General features: G+C 45.2%; 1 protein-coding gene across 2 annotated transcripts in view; it reads right to left on the bottom strand.

The window, feature by feature from the left end:
* Positions 1–3,453: 3,453 nt before the first annotated feature.
* SLC66A2 (solute carrier family 66 member 2) overlaps positions 3,454–16,318 on the bottom strand; it is a 66,741-nt gene continuing 53,876 nt past the window's right edge. For both annotated transcript variants that reach the window (XM_071450593.1, XM_071450601.1), the window contains one exon: positions 3,454–6,130. In XM_071450593.1, the coding sequence (XP_071306694.1) occupies positions 5,923–6,130 (208 nt within the window). In that variant the 3' untranslated portion in view covers positions 3,454–5,922. The remainder of the gene's footprint in view (positions 6,131–16,318) is intronic.

Below are 16,318 nucleotides of genomic sequence, written 5' to 3'. Positions count from 1 at the left end.
CAGGGCAAACCAAACGCAGGGGCCCACGCCAGGGTTCTGTCCATCCTTCATGGCCCAGCAGCACCAGGAACACATCTGGTCCTTGTGCTAGAGAGGAGGGCCAAGGGCTGGTGGTGCCTGGGCTGACTCAGACTCCTGGCAAAGCAATGCCAGCACTGGGTTGCTGTGACTCAAGAAAGATTTTAATTTTATTGGGTTTTTTTTATTCCCAGTGCAGACATTTCTTTCATTAAGGATTATTAAGGTCTGACATCAGGGATCCAGCTTTGGAGCCAGCTGACTGCAAACCAGCAAAGGGAGCAGTGGCTGGGGAACAGTGTGGCCTGGTGCTGAGGAGCAGCACTGCATCTTCTGGTGGCATTCAGATGCTCAGTCTTAAGGTGGCACCTGACAGGCTCACTAGGTGGACTCACAAGTTCACTCCTCATGGTGATTTGGCTCATGCGCACCGGGTGTGCTTCATGCTCCGTCTCCAGCGTGAATGAAGTGACTGTGGCTAGTGCATATGGAAGGTGCAGAATGCATCTCCTTGAGGTGGTGAAGCCCAAAAACTGCAAGCACCCTTACCTAACTACTAGAAAAGCCATGCTGGAGTTGACATCCTTGCACAATGAAGAATTTCACACTTGCAGTGCTAGCAAATAGCCATAAATCAATGCATCTTTTAGCTTTGCAGCATGAAAAAAACCGTGCTGGGACAGCAAACTGCAGCTCAGCAGCTGCGTAGAAAAACAAACTGATGACACATGCCATATTGCTGCTGTTCTCCATCAAGTTGCTATTGTCCTACAATAGTGAGATCTTTGTATTTTTCAAAAGGCACATAATTAATTCCAGTATGCACAGAGTTTTAATAAAGTGACAAAACCCACTCATTGTCTCCTAGTCAAAGCCTGGCTTTTAATAAAGTTTCATTTTATCTATTGGGATGACAGATGAGGAAACAAATATAAACCAGGAATCTTTTAAACAAATTATTTTTGGAAGCTATACAAAGTTGTGATGCACACATTGCCAGACATAAAAGACACTCAGAGGAGAATAAATTTCACCCAGGGCAGCCGTTGTTATGGGTGATGCTTATTGCTTTTGATCAGCTGCTGGAGAATGTTTTGTTGTATATAGTGGTTGGGGTTTTTTGACACAGCACACAGATGATTTTAAGGCCATTTATCTCTAACTATAATAAATGCCACACTGCTGTCTGCAGGCACAGCAGTGCCACCAGGTAGTTATACCTGTTTCTTCGAACAACTAAGTGCTTCATGATTGTAGCACACTAGTTTTGCCTCAAGGAGAAAGAAAAGGAAAAACGTATTTCTCTCTTATATGGGATAAAGACTCGAAATGTGAGCAAAGCCACCTCTTCTACATGTTCCACCTACACATCCACCATGCAAGGATCTAGACCTACAAATTCTGGCAGCTGGCAACACCAGTCATGAAAACCATAGCTTAGGAGAGTTAAGGATGTGTTAATTGGTAAAGGGACAGAGATGAAGGGAATGGCACAAAGTCAAACACAACTTGGGCTCATACAGTGCATGTGCACAGCCACTTCTATGGCACAGCAGCCTCAGTTAAGAAAAAGCAGTAATGTAAAGAAAAATGTGATGCTGGTGTCATCTCCTCAACTGTAAGCCAGACAGAGGCTGCTGTCCCACACTGCTGAGGCCAGAACAGGCAGAGGCTATGGCAGCCTCACAGCAGATGCTTCAGGGGACAAAGGATCCTTGGCACCTACAAGCCACAGCCTTAAAGGACTATGAAGCCTTGGCGTGGAAGAGGACAGAGGCAGGTAGAGAAATCCAGTGTGGTGCTGCTGGCCCATCTGTGGCCGCGTGAAGCCCCTCAGTCTCCCAGCCAGCACCTACCAGAGCCAAGTGCACATAAGCTGGGACACAGAAGAGCAGGAGGGGGCTCTGAAATGCTGTGTTTGCTGTCAGTGCATTTCTAGATGCTGACACCCCCTTGGAACTGGCTGCTTTACAAGGCTTTTTACAGGCCTGCCCGTGCCCCAGGGTGACCCTCACATTATGTTCTAGTCCCCATCTTTTATTTACTGCTGTTGGCACAGGTACCCAGGTAGTGTTTATTTATTGGCACACTGCTCACTCTCATATTGATGTCTTCTTTCTTACAGAAAGCCTCCAACAAAGCTACAGTTGTCAGTCAGGTCCTTGAAACCTGCTTGGCTCTCAAGCCTGAGGATCGCAATCAGATTTAACAAACAGAACATAGTACCAAATGTGATCTTATTTTATGTCTTAAATTTTTTTAATTGCACTTAACTGCATGCATCTCAAACATCTAACCATGAAATTTCTCCCTCCCTGGAGTCACCACTGCCTGCCATGCAGAGCAGAGGGAGAGATTTGCCCTGAGGGAGGCCTGGGGCAGCACTGCACCAGCCAGCAGTGCTGGGCTGGTGCAGCACCCAGAGATGGGGTTCCCCATTGTTTCCTTTGGGGCCAGCCCCACCACTGGCTGCCCCACAGTGAATGCCAAAGCAGCAGCCAGTAATACCAGCACTGGCTGGGAGAGAAGGTGCAGGCACTGCAAGTGTTGATCGGGCTTGACTGCTGTGAGAACTGCTTGGGTCTCCACTGCCAGCAGACTGCAAGAGAGCAGGCAGGGCTTACTCCCCACCCTCATATTCCTCCTCTTTTCCTACCCATTTTGCTGATTTACCTTCATGTTTTGGTTTTCCTTCTATCCCTTCCCTTCAGGAGTATCCCCTTTCAAACCGTTATTTGACCAAGCTCAGTCTGCCCCACATCTCCTCTCGCCCTGCCCAACCCTCTCTCCTACACCTCCAGCCCTCTCTCCTCCCCAGCTCCCCTTCTGCAACTCCTGCCGCATGGCACACAGCAATAGCAAACCACCTCTCCATGCCAGAGCAGCCCAACATCCTGGATCAGCAGCCTGGCAGGATCCAGGAGGTGCACAGCAGCTGCAAGGCTCCTCCTGACAGCCTTGGCTTGTTTTCCCATCCAGAAGGAACAGGGAGGGTGGTTAAGACTTCTCTTAGAACAGTAGCTGGCCACGAGATGACAGACTCAATATCCTCATCTTCTGTGCAGAGGCTGCCAAGAGCACATCCCTCATCGGTATCCTATCTTCAACCTCATTCTGCAGCCCGCATGATACAGGGTCCCTTTAAAGCTATGTAATAATCTGTTAGTAATTTGGTTTTTACTGTGAGCATTGCAAACACAAGTTATGTGGTCTCAATGGTTAAATTTACCCTGGTATGTATGGAAGAGCAGGGAACAGAAATCCAGAATCCCTGCTGTGCATCATGATTCAGGACAATTTCTGCCTTGTGCTTACTCACCCATCAGAAGGAAAAACCATGCTAGTTATTTGTATCAACAATGCTCCTGACAAGAAGATTTATAAGAAGAGTTAAGAAGCACACATTTTGTACAAATGAACAAAACAAAGCAACACTGCAATTTATATATAATAGGCAAATTTTATTAAAAAAAACATTGCAACTGACAGAAAAAATAAAGTCTGTGAAATGTGCCATACATTCAAAGAGATGTATTTAAAGAAAGCGATTTCTTATTCTCTGAGGTGATCATTGAAACAGATACTTCCTGACGATTAGAGAACAAAACAAAAGATCTGTAACACTTTGTCCCTAAAGTACCTTGCAAGAAGTTCTAGAGTTCCTGGCCAAGAGTCCTACTTGCTAAATGCCACATACAAAAGATGACTTAGACATGGTTTCACTGGCTTCTCTTCCAGCATTTGCTGCTCTGGTGTAAATGAGACTGGTCCGCAGAGCTCGCTGGTTTAGGTACTGGTGACAGATTCAAGAATCCACCCAAGGAAGAATCCCAAAAGGAAGAAGCAGAAATTGTTTTATCCTCAATAATATCTGTAGTTCAAAGCCAAAGAGGTGGCCAAAAGTGTGCACTCCCAGTGAAGCTATAACATACCAAAGTATGTTTCTTATGAACCAGAAATTTCTTGCATCCCTGTTTTGCAGAATATTAGAAAAAGACCACCAAATACAAAAATCTTACCATTACAAGTTATTAAAAAAACCCTTCAGACAATTAAAACACACAACAAAGTGTTTGTTTTCTAACAGTAGAAATACAATCCTCATTAAAGCAGCATACTGGAGAAGCCAGTTGTTACATTTTCAATTAAAAAAGACAAAAGCCCAGATGTTCTTGTAGCACAACCAGAACATTGGAGAAAAGAGAGGAACAAAACATTCATAGTCTGCCATGCTGAGTACATTGTCTTTGTAAGGTCACTTCAGGCCTAGAAGAGTATGGTATTGAACAAAGAGCAGGGAGTCAGTGCCTGGGCACAGTGTGACTCCCCTCCACTGGACAGTTTGCCACCAATCCAGACAGTCCAGACTCAAATCGTGAGGTTCCCAAAGAAAGCGCGGTAGGGCAATTATCTGACTTACACACTGAAGTCATCAAACCTCAGACTTGCTGCCACTGCTAAGAAAACACAAGCTCTTGGGCTATTCTTAAGAGAAAAAATGATTCTGCAAAATCTGTCCAACACCTTGCCTGTGGCCAGACAGGACTCACCCAGCAGAGGGAGGAAGCCTCATGAAGGAAGCAGCAACACCGCTGTTCCTGGGACCGAGGGCATTGCTACGGCCTCCTCACATCACCCGGGGCAGTTTCATGACAGCAGTGTCACAACAGGAGCCCAGGGGCTTGGTCACAGCCCCACGGGTCCACACCACCAGCAGCTGCATGTCACAGACAGAGTATGGTGACCTGTGCTGGCTAATGGCCTTTAGAAACAACATCTACATGAACTCTGCTCTTTCAGTCCCTCTCAGTACAGCCTGCTCATTCTTCTAAAAGAGAAAAACCTCTTCTTTAAGAGCCTAACAGTTCACAACAGTAAAAGGAAAACATGGACCCCTTCCTTGTTGGGCCAATGCAGGAAACACCCCAAAACACAACCTGGCTCTTGTTTGGCATTGAACAACATGAACACAAAACTCAGCCGCAACAAATCAAGCTGTCAGATGCTGGTCCTACTCCAGGGGATACAGCTTATTCCTCCATCTCAAACTTTTTCATTTCTGAGCTTGGTTTGGGAAAGACCCTACAGCCCAGCTGTGTCCTGTGCACAGCTGCAGGGGCAGCACTGCCCCCAGGTGCAGGGCAGGCTATTCCCACACCCCACAGTTTCAAAGCATGAGTACCTAAGCTCCCAGAAATCATCTGCTGGCTCCTCCTTTTGCCTGGATGTTTGACTGGCTGTGCCAGCTCTAGACGTGACTCCAGCACCATCAGACCCCCTCCATCATCTCCTCCATGTGTCCTCCTGCAGCAGGGATGAACATCTGCTGAATCTTTAGCTTTACAGCATCTGTGGTCAGCTCACTTCTGGCTGCTCACTTCTTTGCAGGGCCTCCCACCCCCACCTTCTCTCACCAGACATCCTTATAGGGAAAAGAGAAAGCTCCTGGATTTGCTCTTCAATACTGCTTCCTCCATCATGGAGATACTGAATGCTAGTATATGCCACAAACCTGCCAATATACAGACTTTATATTTTATAAATAGGTAGAAGTTTCCGACAAATATCCTATAATTTCTGTGGTGTAACATTTTTAAATAGCATTAAAAACACAAACCATCCAGCCCTTGTGATTAAATATACAAACATTTGTGAATTAATAAGGCTCATAGGTACATTTGCAAAAATAAAGTGCCCCTCCCCCCACCAAGAAACAGTTCTGTACAGCTAAGTCTGAAAACAGAGCAAGTTATTTAACACAGAACCTCCAAGGCTAGACGTGGCAGCCGTTTCCATCCTTGTTCTCATTTCTGCTTTCAACTTGGCAACACAGGAATATTTACAAGTGGAAGAAGAGATGCCATGGCTGACTCAGCCGACCTACAACCTGCCCAGCCAAGTTCCTCACAGGGCCTTGGTGCTGGCTGGGTGTGCAGCGTGGGACACGGGCTTCTGAGGGTAGTGGCTGTACAAGTAAACCTGCAACAGGATAGCGATGTCCACAAATACCTGCAGGAGTCCACAGATGGAGAACTGGAAAGGGGCCTGATTCAGGATGAAGTAAACAGTCTTGAACGTGTCCCCACTGGTCCACATCAGCACCATCTTGATACTAAAAGACAGAAGAAAGGGAAGAGTGTTTGCTGAGAACTTGGTTTTGGATTAGACCTGCTGTGCCAGAGGATCCCACCTACTGCAGGTAGGATTTATAGCCAGCAGTGGGCTGGGACTCCCTTGGACAGGGGCAGACTAGCCGAGACAGGCAGCACTGCACGGAAAGGGAGGATCAAACTCTCTGCTCCACAAACTGCAGCACTCTTATCTCAGCAAGCAGAGCTCCAAACAACTGTGGCTATGAAGGTATCAAACATTTTAAAATCTCCAGCTAGGATATTTGACTCAGTGGTGCTCTGTAAACATGGCTGCCACATACTGACAGCACTGACCACAGACCAAAGTAAAACAGTGCATGGAAAAGAACAACAATTCATCCCAGCAGTTACTTCTTGTGTGTGCCATTCTGTGCTCATGCAAGGTAAAGTAGCACACAGATTGCTCTCTCATGCATGCATGCTTTTAGCATCTGCTGAAACAAACAAAACAGATAGAAGAAACCACTTCTTACTGCAGAAAATGCCTAACTAAAAAAAGCAGACAGACAGATTGTCTGGTAATAAAGAGGAGAAATTACATGCCTGCAATTGTTACTGGAAGGGTGAACAGCACTAGGGATTTTTATCAAGGACACAGATCAAGAGCAATGTTCAAAGTTCCTTTTAATAACCAAACTTGCTTTTATCTTGCTCTTCTGCTAAGCATTTCCTGTCCTGTAGTCCAGCTCCTGCTCCCCCACATCAGGAGAAACTCTGGGGAATAGAAGCAGTTTCTTCAAACAGACCAAATTATTTTCAGTGTCCTTAACAAAATGTGAACAACCAAACTTGGAAGGCTGTTTCTGAGCTTCATGCACTTTATCAGGAGAGCTTTTTAAGCAGCTGGATAAGCAGCAGTGGACAAAAGCTTTGTAGTTCACAGTATGAGCACAGTGCATGAAAAAGAACTGCACATGATTTGTTATAATTACAAGCAATTTACATTTTGCCAGCACAGACTTCATCACACACAGTCATGCCCATGCAGCAGGGCAGGATTTAATGTTGATTTTTCAAACTCAGGCAGGAGCTCACAGGATTTGTGTTTTGGGCACAAGCACATAATGTCATTGCAAGCCAAATGCTGCAGCCCATTCTTTCCCCACATGGGAAGGGTGGACAAAAGCATCAGTTTGTACAGCCCCATCACACCACAGAAACAGAAGCCTTTTGTAACTTGGGTCATGTGGCCCAGAGCACGAAACAGGTCTACAATCAGGACCTTCCACAGAATCTATGTGGAACTGCAAGCAAAGATATGGGGTTAAGTGAGCAGTCATTCCCCACCCAAGGTCATTCTAAAAATGTAAATAAAAAAATCAGAAAAAGAAAAAAACTGCTGAACTCTACACGTCATTTGTGCTTGGTGCAAACAGCCTGCACCACCTGCCCTGTGCATGTTCCCAGTCACACCAAATCACCTTACCTCACACCTACAGGATGTTTATAGATGCAGGTGGTGGTCAAGGAATGATTGAGATTTTAATTAGGAAAGCAATAAACTCTGAGGGTAATAAAACCGGCATCTTGCTTGCTGTCAGTCAGTATTTCTCCTCCTTTGATTTTAAGTGTATTAGTGTTTGCTGGGCAACTGACCACAATTTAATTGTGAATCTGTCCTGGCATGGCTAGGCACCCTCACTAAAAACACATGCTCAACCAGGCTGAGCAAACTAACTGCTCACTGTTGACAGAAGGGCAATTCAGAGATATCACGAGATAGCTGAATAGGAATTTAACAAACATCCTTAATACAAAGGATATTTGTCACTCATTCCCAATGGAGAAAGCCAGCGGGGTTTTTTTGAGCAGAGTTAACCTCCTCAAAGAAAGAATAGTCAATCACTGAGGAAAACTTAAGGACACCTGCAGTTCAGCAGCACCACAGGAGCCAAGCAGACCTCTAACTGTGTCACGTGCTGTGCCAGGCTTGCCAAAGCAAGTTTTGCTAGGAAGCAAGTTTGCTAGGAAGCCACCTGTGAACTCAATATTCTGCAACACTAGCTGGAAAACTGGTGCATGTTCTGATAGCCTCTGCACGTTCCACAGCCCACACTCCAGCTCATACATCTGACTCTCAAGGACATCATCATCATGCCTGGAATTCTCACTAGGACATGACAACGCTCCACACACATGAAAATCTCAACTTGTCCTTGACAAAAATGATCTTAAAAATGATACAGGTAGTTTAAAGAGCTAATGCCACTGGTCTGTGTATCAAAAAACATACATACTTTTCTGTCCAGCTTGGACAAAGAACCAGAGACAACCTGCAAATCACCAAGGTACAACGAAAATAAAATACAGAAAATGCTTGATATCCCACAACACTCAGTCCTGCAGCTGCACCAAGGTATTCTCAGGGCTGATGCAAAGACTGTGGAGTGCTGGTTACCCTCCCAGAGGAGACGCTGAGTCTGGACAAAAGGAGCACATCCAGCAGGGACCAAAAGGTGCATGGGATAATCACAAAGAGCTTAGCAAGAAAATGGGAACAGTGTCATGCAAGAGGAGAGAAAAGGCAATGAAGCACCAGAGAGGAAAGCAAAGGAGACAGGAGAGGAGCCAAGAGGTTGGTCCTTGATGAGAAGAGGATAGAAAAAAGAGACTGGAACAGAACAGGGAATTATAGGAATGGAAGAGAAATGGAAACTTGGTACACAATTCCTTGAAAATTACCTGAATTTGGGGTAGACAGTTTGTATGGCAAGGTTTTGGTAGCAGGGGCCAGGGAGGCAGGCTACAAAGTGACTTCTGTGAGAAGCTGCCAGAATCTTTCCCTAAGTCCAAGAGAGCTGATGCCAGCTGGCTCCAAGATGCACCTGCCACTGGCAAAGTCTGGGCCCATCAGTGACAGTGGTAGCACTTCTGGGATAACTTATTTAAGAAAGGGGAAAAAACTGCTGCACTACCGAGCAGCCAGTTGAGAGGAGTGAGAACATGTGAGTGGAACAGCCCTGCAGACCCCAAGGTCAGTGCAGAAGGAGGGGGAGGTGATGCCCCAGGCACTGGAACAGAGATTCCCCTGCAGTGAAGACCATGGTGAAGCAGCTGTGCCCCTGCAGCCCACGGGGGTCCATGGGGGAGAACAGATCCACCTGTAGTATTTGAAGGAACCCACCCTGGAGAAGGTGGATGTCCAAAGGAGGTTGTGACTCCATGGGAAGCCTGTGCTGGAGCAGGTCCCTGAGAGGTCCATCGAGAGTGCAGCCCACAGCAGCAAAGCTGGAGCAGCTTTCTGTCAGGACTTGTGACCCCTGGAACAATGGATGGAGCAACCTATCCCTGAAGGACGGCACCCCATGGAAAGGACACATGGGGACCCACCCTGGAGCAGTTCATGAGGAACTGCATACCAAGGGAAGGACCCACACTGAAGAAGTCCATGAAGCACTGTCTCCCTGGCAGGAACCCCAAATGGAGTAGGGAAAGAGCATGAAGAGGACAGAGCAGCAAAAACATGTGATTAATTAATTGACCACAACCCCCATCCCCTGTCCCTCTGTGCCATTTGTAGGGAGAATGTAGAGAAGATAAAATAAAATTGAGCTTGGGAAGAAGGGAGAGGTCCAGGGAAGCTGTTTTAAGATTTGGGTTTATTTCTCATTATCGTACTCTGATTTTGATTGGCAACAAATTAAATTAATTTCCTTGAGTGGAGTCTGTTTTACCTGTGATGGTAACTAGTGAGTGATCTCCCTGTCCTTATCTCGACCCATGAGCCTTCTGTTGTACTTTTCTCTCCCCCTGTCCAGCCAAGGAGCAGGAGCAGTATGAGTGGTAAGCACTTGGCATTAGCCAGCATCAATCCACCATGAGGGTAAAGCTAGGGAATGAGCTAAGAGGGGTGTGCTGGCCCAGGACCCTCACCTCACCACTCCAAGCCCCCTGGAATGTCCCCAGCACTCTCTCCAAGTCAGTACATGTCTCACTCCTCCAGTGCCCACTCCAAGGAGAGGAAAAGCTACGACTGCTGTTGGCTCTCTCCCATCTCAACCAGCACCCGTCTGCACACACAGCCTCTGTGTGGCACCTTGGGGGAAACAGAGCTGGCCCTGCCCCCACTACATCACAGGCCTGAGATGGGCTAGATGAAGCTTACCACCATCAACACAACTTCTGTCAAGTCCTAGTTTCCAGATTCTCAGTGCAATAGTAACAGTCCTCTTCCTCCCAGTTTGGGATTTGCTCTGTCCTTGCTGCATATGCAGATGTCACTTGCAATGATGCAGCGGTGGGTGTAGGACTATGAGGGATGCATGGCATGGATACACTGTCACTGTTCTCATACCTTCCAGCTATCCTGTCGCTTCAGGATGCCACATTGTACAGAAAAGCCAGTTTTTATCTGCAGCTTCTCAACTTTACCCAGTCACCTGGGGAAGAGAGGTAATTCTTATATTTGATCTTACTTTTGGGGTAGACAAGAAAGACACCATTCTAGCTCAGGCAGATAGCTGCCCCTTACCTGCCCCGGTGGAGAAAAGAGCAGTGTCTGCGAAAAAGGAAGCGTTTTACTGCCCAGAAGAAATGGGAATTTTCATTTGGTTGTGGAGAAGAAAGAGCAAAAAGGGGAGAGCACACCAAAGCCCTTGCTTCACTGCTCTACTGTAACCCCGTATTTGCTGAGTGAATCACAGAACCATTAGTTTGGAAAACACCTTTAAGATTACTGAGTTCAACCATTAACCTAAACTCACCCAACCATGTCAAGTCTACCTCTAAACCATGCCCCTAAGTGGTACATCTGCACATCTTTAAAATATCTCCATATTAAAGTGGATGTCAACCAGCACCCCCAGGTCCTTTTCTGCTGAGGACCTCTCCAGCCACTCTTTCCCAAGCCTGTAGCTTGGGCTTGTTGCAACCCAAGTGCAGGATCCGCCATTTGGTCTTGGTGATGCTCCTATAACCATCCTCAGCCCATGGATCTGCACCTTTGCCATGTGCCAAGTGTTGTGGGCTGCTAGATCATAGACTGGTGCACCAGAGACTGACCCCTGGCTTCACAGGGCAAGAGAAAATGCTGCACTGCTAATGCAGAGGAGGCTTTGCTACAACAGGCAGTCAGGGCCCACCACTAATGCTATCTGAGACTGGATGGCAGGGCACAAAGAGGCTGCGTGCAGCAAAAATTTCCCAGACTGTCTCACAATGACCAGCTTCACACTCTATCTTCCTGCTATCTGTAAAGTCACGCAAACCAAGCTGTTCTGTGCAGCACTGGCTACAAAGCAAAGCAGGACTTAGGAGTAAATATTTCTTTCCTGAAACAGTCCAAAGCTAAGCTGGGGAGAGGTGGAAGGCAGGAAATGCTCACCTTGTCAATATGGAGGATACACTCTAAGAGGACAGCACAACTGCTCTTAGCACAAATGAGCAAGCAGGTTGGGGGTGAGCACTGCCAGAGAGCAACCTGGGGATGCAGAAATAAGCAAATGGCAGCATATGTCTGTGTGACAACAGAGATGCCAACTGGAGAGGCAGGAACTGTGCTCAAATAGCTGGTATTGCCAGAGGCTGAGGCAGACTTGCGGTAAAAATAGCACTTCCCAGTAATGTACATCAGCACCGCAGTATCCAATGACAACAAACCTCCTAAAAAGCAAGTGTCTTCCTCACAGCTGAGCTCAATAGAAGGAGTTGTTAATGTAGTAACAGCCAGAGCCAAGTCTGCATAAGTTGCAAATGACCACAAAAAGGAAAAGCTGGTATTTTTTCAACTTTTTTTAAAAGCTGAAAGGGCATTTATTTATTCTGTTGCTGGAATTAATTCTCAGAGAGACACCAACCCTTCTGATCAGACACTAGATTAGGGGTGGGTTGCTAAATGATGGTTTTTAATATGGTAATATGAAAATGCCCTATGGTGCTGCTGTTCTCTACCACTGACAGCAGATTTCATAAATAAGCTGAACCCGTCTTCATTTGCTAAATAAATAAATTACATGCTGGAAAACAGCATTCACTTTTCTCATGGAATAACTTCTTTCATTCAGGTTCCCTGTATGTTGTATATTAATCATGAAGTGACAGCAACTAGAGGTAACAGCAGCTATCAGTAACATGGCATCTGCAGTCAGCCAACAAATCTTAATTTTTACAGAATTATTTCTGGAATTATTTAGATGTAGAAAGAGCTACATTCAAAACAGTAAAAAAATCCCAAACCATATTCTCTTTCGGTGTAACTATACTAGAGAATGAGTAATTTCCAGAACAATTATATCTCAAAACAATTATTTCTATATATTCAGGTGCAATCTTCCTTATCCAGGACTAATACTATTCTAATCAAAACTTTTCAGCATCTTCACTCCTTCTGCACAAAACCTGGCTGCAACCAGAGTCTCAAGTCTCTGATTTTCCCTTGGAGTCTTTGCACACTCTGCTCAACATTAGTCACTCGTGGACCATTACATCTTTCTTCTTCCTTCATCTGAAAGAACAAAAACTACCAAAAAGAAGAATCTTGTAAAAGAATATGAGATGTGAAGTCCCCTCTTCCACTTCCCTGGTGAACCAGTCTGTCTTAAGACTGTTGCCACCCTCTGTCCAAACAGCAGCAGGGCTGCAGAGCAGCAGTTTGCAGGACACGGGCTGGGACTGAGCACAAAACATGCAGAAGGAAAAAGACACAGCAGTCCTCTCTTCCTGTTTGCACTGCAGATTTTCTCACACTGATGCTATGACTCTGCACGTTTGTAGCTTAACACACAAACCCAAAAATACCCTGCACGTTGGAAGACACTGAGAGAATCAGACATTAGACGGTGACTTCCATTGAAAAATCCTGTAGTGGTTTGAGCAGACATTTCAGCACAAATAGCAACAGGAGGAACGTGTTGCCCTGATGTAATTACATCCTGCTACAGTCAAAAACTTAGGGCTAGCTGTGCTCAGACACTTGATGAACTCAAAACTTCTAAGTTTTGTTTGATAAGAGAAAGAAAGAATATAATTTATTTCCTTTACCCATGTAAAGAAGAGAATTAGACTGGACTCTGTTCAAGAATCAGTGGAAGTTGTCCACAACTTCCACACATCCTGGCCCTACATTGTGGCAAACTTCCCCATATCTTGGCCATGACACAGGTTTTGCCAAATCAGAAAATCTGATTAGACTGCCACAGTTTCAGATTTCACATTTCTTCATATATTAGCACTTGACTTTCATACATGTTAAAACACAGTGACAAATCTTTGAATGATCGGATACAAAAGCAGAATAAAATAATTTAAAAGTTGATAATATAGTATTTAGTTCAGGAATAAAGTCCACACAAAAGCAGCCTATCAGTGAGTATTTTCAACACTGCATTTGGTTTTGGGAAATGAGGAAGAAGGTACAGAAGGTATCTCTCCAGCAACCTTTTAAGCTGCTACCTCCCACAAGCCATTTGCACAGGAATGTCTGGAAGAGAAAGCAGATTCAGTTATAACATCCTGACTTTGGAAAACTTTCAGTTCCCATTTGCAGCTCCAAAATAGTCTACTTAGAAAAGATAGCAAGCATCCCTAACACTGCACTTCAATCAGAGGCTGGCCCGCCTACGGCAGTGAAACACAGACCAGAAAACATGAAACACCAATGCCATGTTATTTTTAACACTGCACAAAACGAACAAAAATTAATAAATAGAGCATTTGTTTCTAACAAAATGCCATATGGCTTAACAAAAAAAGGAATCCTCCTCATGCTAACCAATTTGCTTAGCCTGCCAAAAACTATTAAAAGGAAAAGAAGAAAAAGAAAACACACAGATCAGATATCCAAAGCGTCTGAAGTTTGAAAACATGGAAACTAAGTGTGCATACCCTAAGACAGGTCCTTCTGTGTGAACAAGCAAAGATCTTGTTTTAAATATTGCACAGCCAGCTGGGAATCCAAGCATGAAACTCTTCACCAGTCCTACGTGCCCTGCTTAGTGTGGGTGCCTTACCTCACTTCTCAACAATTCCTCTGAGGCTGGAGCAGCACTGACCATCTCCAGAGAAAGACATTTGTCCAGCCCCACAACACAAGCAGGAGTTAAGAGGAGCTTCCAGCAAGAGAGATCCACCTCTGTAACCAAGCTGAAGCAGTTGAGTCAAAGCCATATCCAGAAGCAATTGATATCACAGTCAGCTGCAATCTAAGAGCAAATTATCTAAAAGTTTCTGTGATTTTCAGGGACTGTACTCATCAATGAGAAAAGATGAAATGCAGGATTTCACTCTGAAACACCATCAGGCAAACAATCCCAAAAAGGTGCATCTAAGCAAAAGTTTCACAAAAAAAAAACCCAGGGTAAATGGGCATTTGTCAATTTTTTTTTTTTATTAGTATCTATTTTCTAACCACTCAAGTATGGCAGTGTCAGGCATTTTGATCCCATGCAGCATATCCACTCAAAATCCAGTATTTGTTAGAACATGTCTGTGAAAGGGTAGTCAAAAGGAAACCACAGGACATGCCACACAGGGCTGGTAGATAGTCCAAGATCACTAATATGGCCTCCAACTATGCCAAGCAGCTATGCCTCAAGTTCAGTCTGTAGGGGTCCAGAAACTGGTAACCCTTAACAGCTACAAAGTACTTCTAGTACTCTACAACTTGCACTGCAGAAAGAAGGGCAGCAGGTCTTAAACAGCACAAAAACCTCCAAGTTCTATGAAGCAGGTGTGAAAATAAATCTCTTCTGTGGATCAGAGGAGAGATTTGAGCCACAATTCACACCAGTGCCCTTTCTGCAGGAGACACAGATGGATGCCAGCTAGACTGCAAAGCTCAGGTCTGCTTAGACATGTGGTATGAACACAGATTAGACAGGCTCTGTTTCTGCTGCTGGTGAACTGGGAAGCTTGAGACCTGCTGCCATGGCAGGGACTTTCTCTGGTGCCAAGGCAGAAAATCACATCCTGCACCTCTTGCAATAACCACAGTCAGCTGCCAGCACACATAGTAGTGTCAGTGTAATGAGAATGGTGCAGAGCACACCTAAGTTACACCATTCTTCAAGATCTCACTCGTGAAGGTGTTCTCGAGGACCTGTCCCTGCTTCCCTGTCTCTCACCTCCTACTCACAGCACTGCAATTGATGGAGCTGTAGGAACAGCTGCTGGCTCATGCTGCTCTAGATGCTCTCCTGCTGCCCATCTTCTCTCCAGCTACTTGACACAGCCCACCCTGGGGCCCCACATCATGCACTGAAAGGTGGGTGATAAAAGGACTTGCTGCCATACAGGGCACAGGGACACAAATCCCAGGAAGCAGCACTCCTTCCCAAGGCTCGTTTCCCTGCAGGGTGAGTTGGCCAGCCACTTCCCAGCAGTTGCAGCCTGCCCACTGCCACATCACTGCTATGTCCTGCAAGGCCAATGCCAAGAAGTATCAACATAATGTCCCTGTGCAACACCATTCAGTGCATTTCCTGGTCTAGTTCTAAATAACTTGGGACAAATTCAATTTGAAAGGTAATCAAAAGACACAAGGGAACAGAGGTTTGCTTCAGTACAGCTGTGTATCCCAAGGCTCAAAGTAATGCTTTTAAATCTTCCTTTCTTCCTGACCTAGACAACCAAGAGATCATCAGACTCTTCATTCAAGTTGAGGTAATCTGCATACATTTTCCCTTCATCTTCATATGGTAACAATTACATAGCTTGAGCACACTTCTAGTTTCTACTTCAAGAACTGCAATTGCATCTTTGGTCAACATACACAAAGTAACAGTTCCAGCTCCAGTGCTTTCCTTTTTCTAGGTGATTGGAGTTCACTTGTCTTCAAAGCCAGCATCCACAAGGACAAAATCTAATGATGTTGCAGTCATTACTTTTCATGAATAATCACATCCTTCAGTTAGTAAAAATGCTTCTCACATTCTAGGAAAACACTGGGGAAATTAAAACCCCAAACACACTAGAAGGTAAAATAAGAGTGATCACTTAGGGACAAAGTCCAGATTACTGTCTGGAAAGGAATTACAGATATTTGCAAGAAAAAAGCTTGCATTCTCCTCCAAAGCATCTTAGCACCGTAAGGAAAAACTGGCAGACCTGGCAGTGTTCGGTTAATGGGTGGACTCAGCAATTTTAGAAGTTTCTTTCAACCTTATTGATTCTATGAAATAACCCCTTGCAAACTCTATATGAAGGTATGTCAC

Source organism: Agelaius tricolor, unplaced genomic scaffold (assembly GCF_023055355.1).
Source record: "Agelaius tricolor isolate 1412-34295 unplaced genomic scaffold, bAgeTri1.0.p SCAF_2, whole genome shotgun sequence".
Lineage (NCBI taxonomy): Eukaryota > Metazoa > Chordata > Aves > Passeriformes > Icteridae > Agelaius > Agelaius tricolor.
The sequence above is the reverse complement of the archived record's forward strand: the minus strand, read 5'-3'. Positions and strand labels throughout refer to the sequence as shown.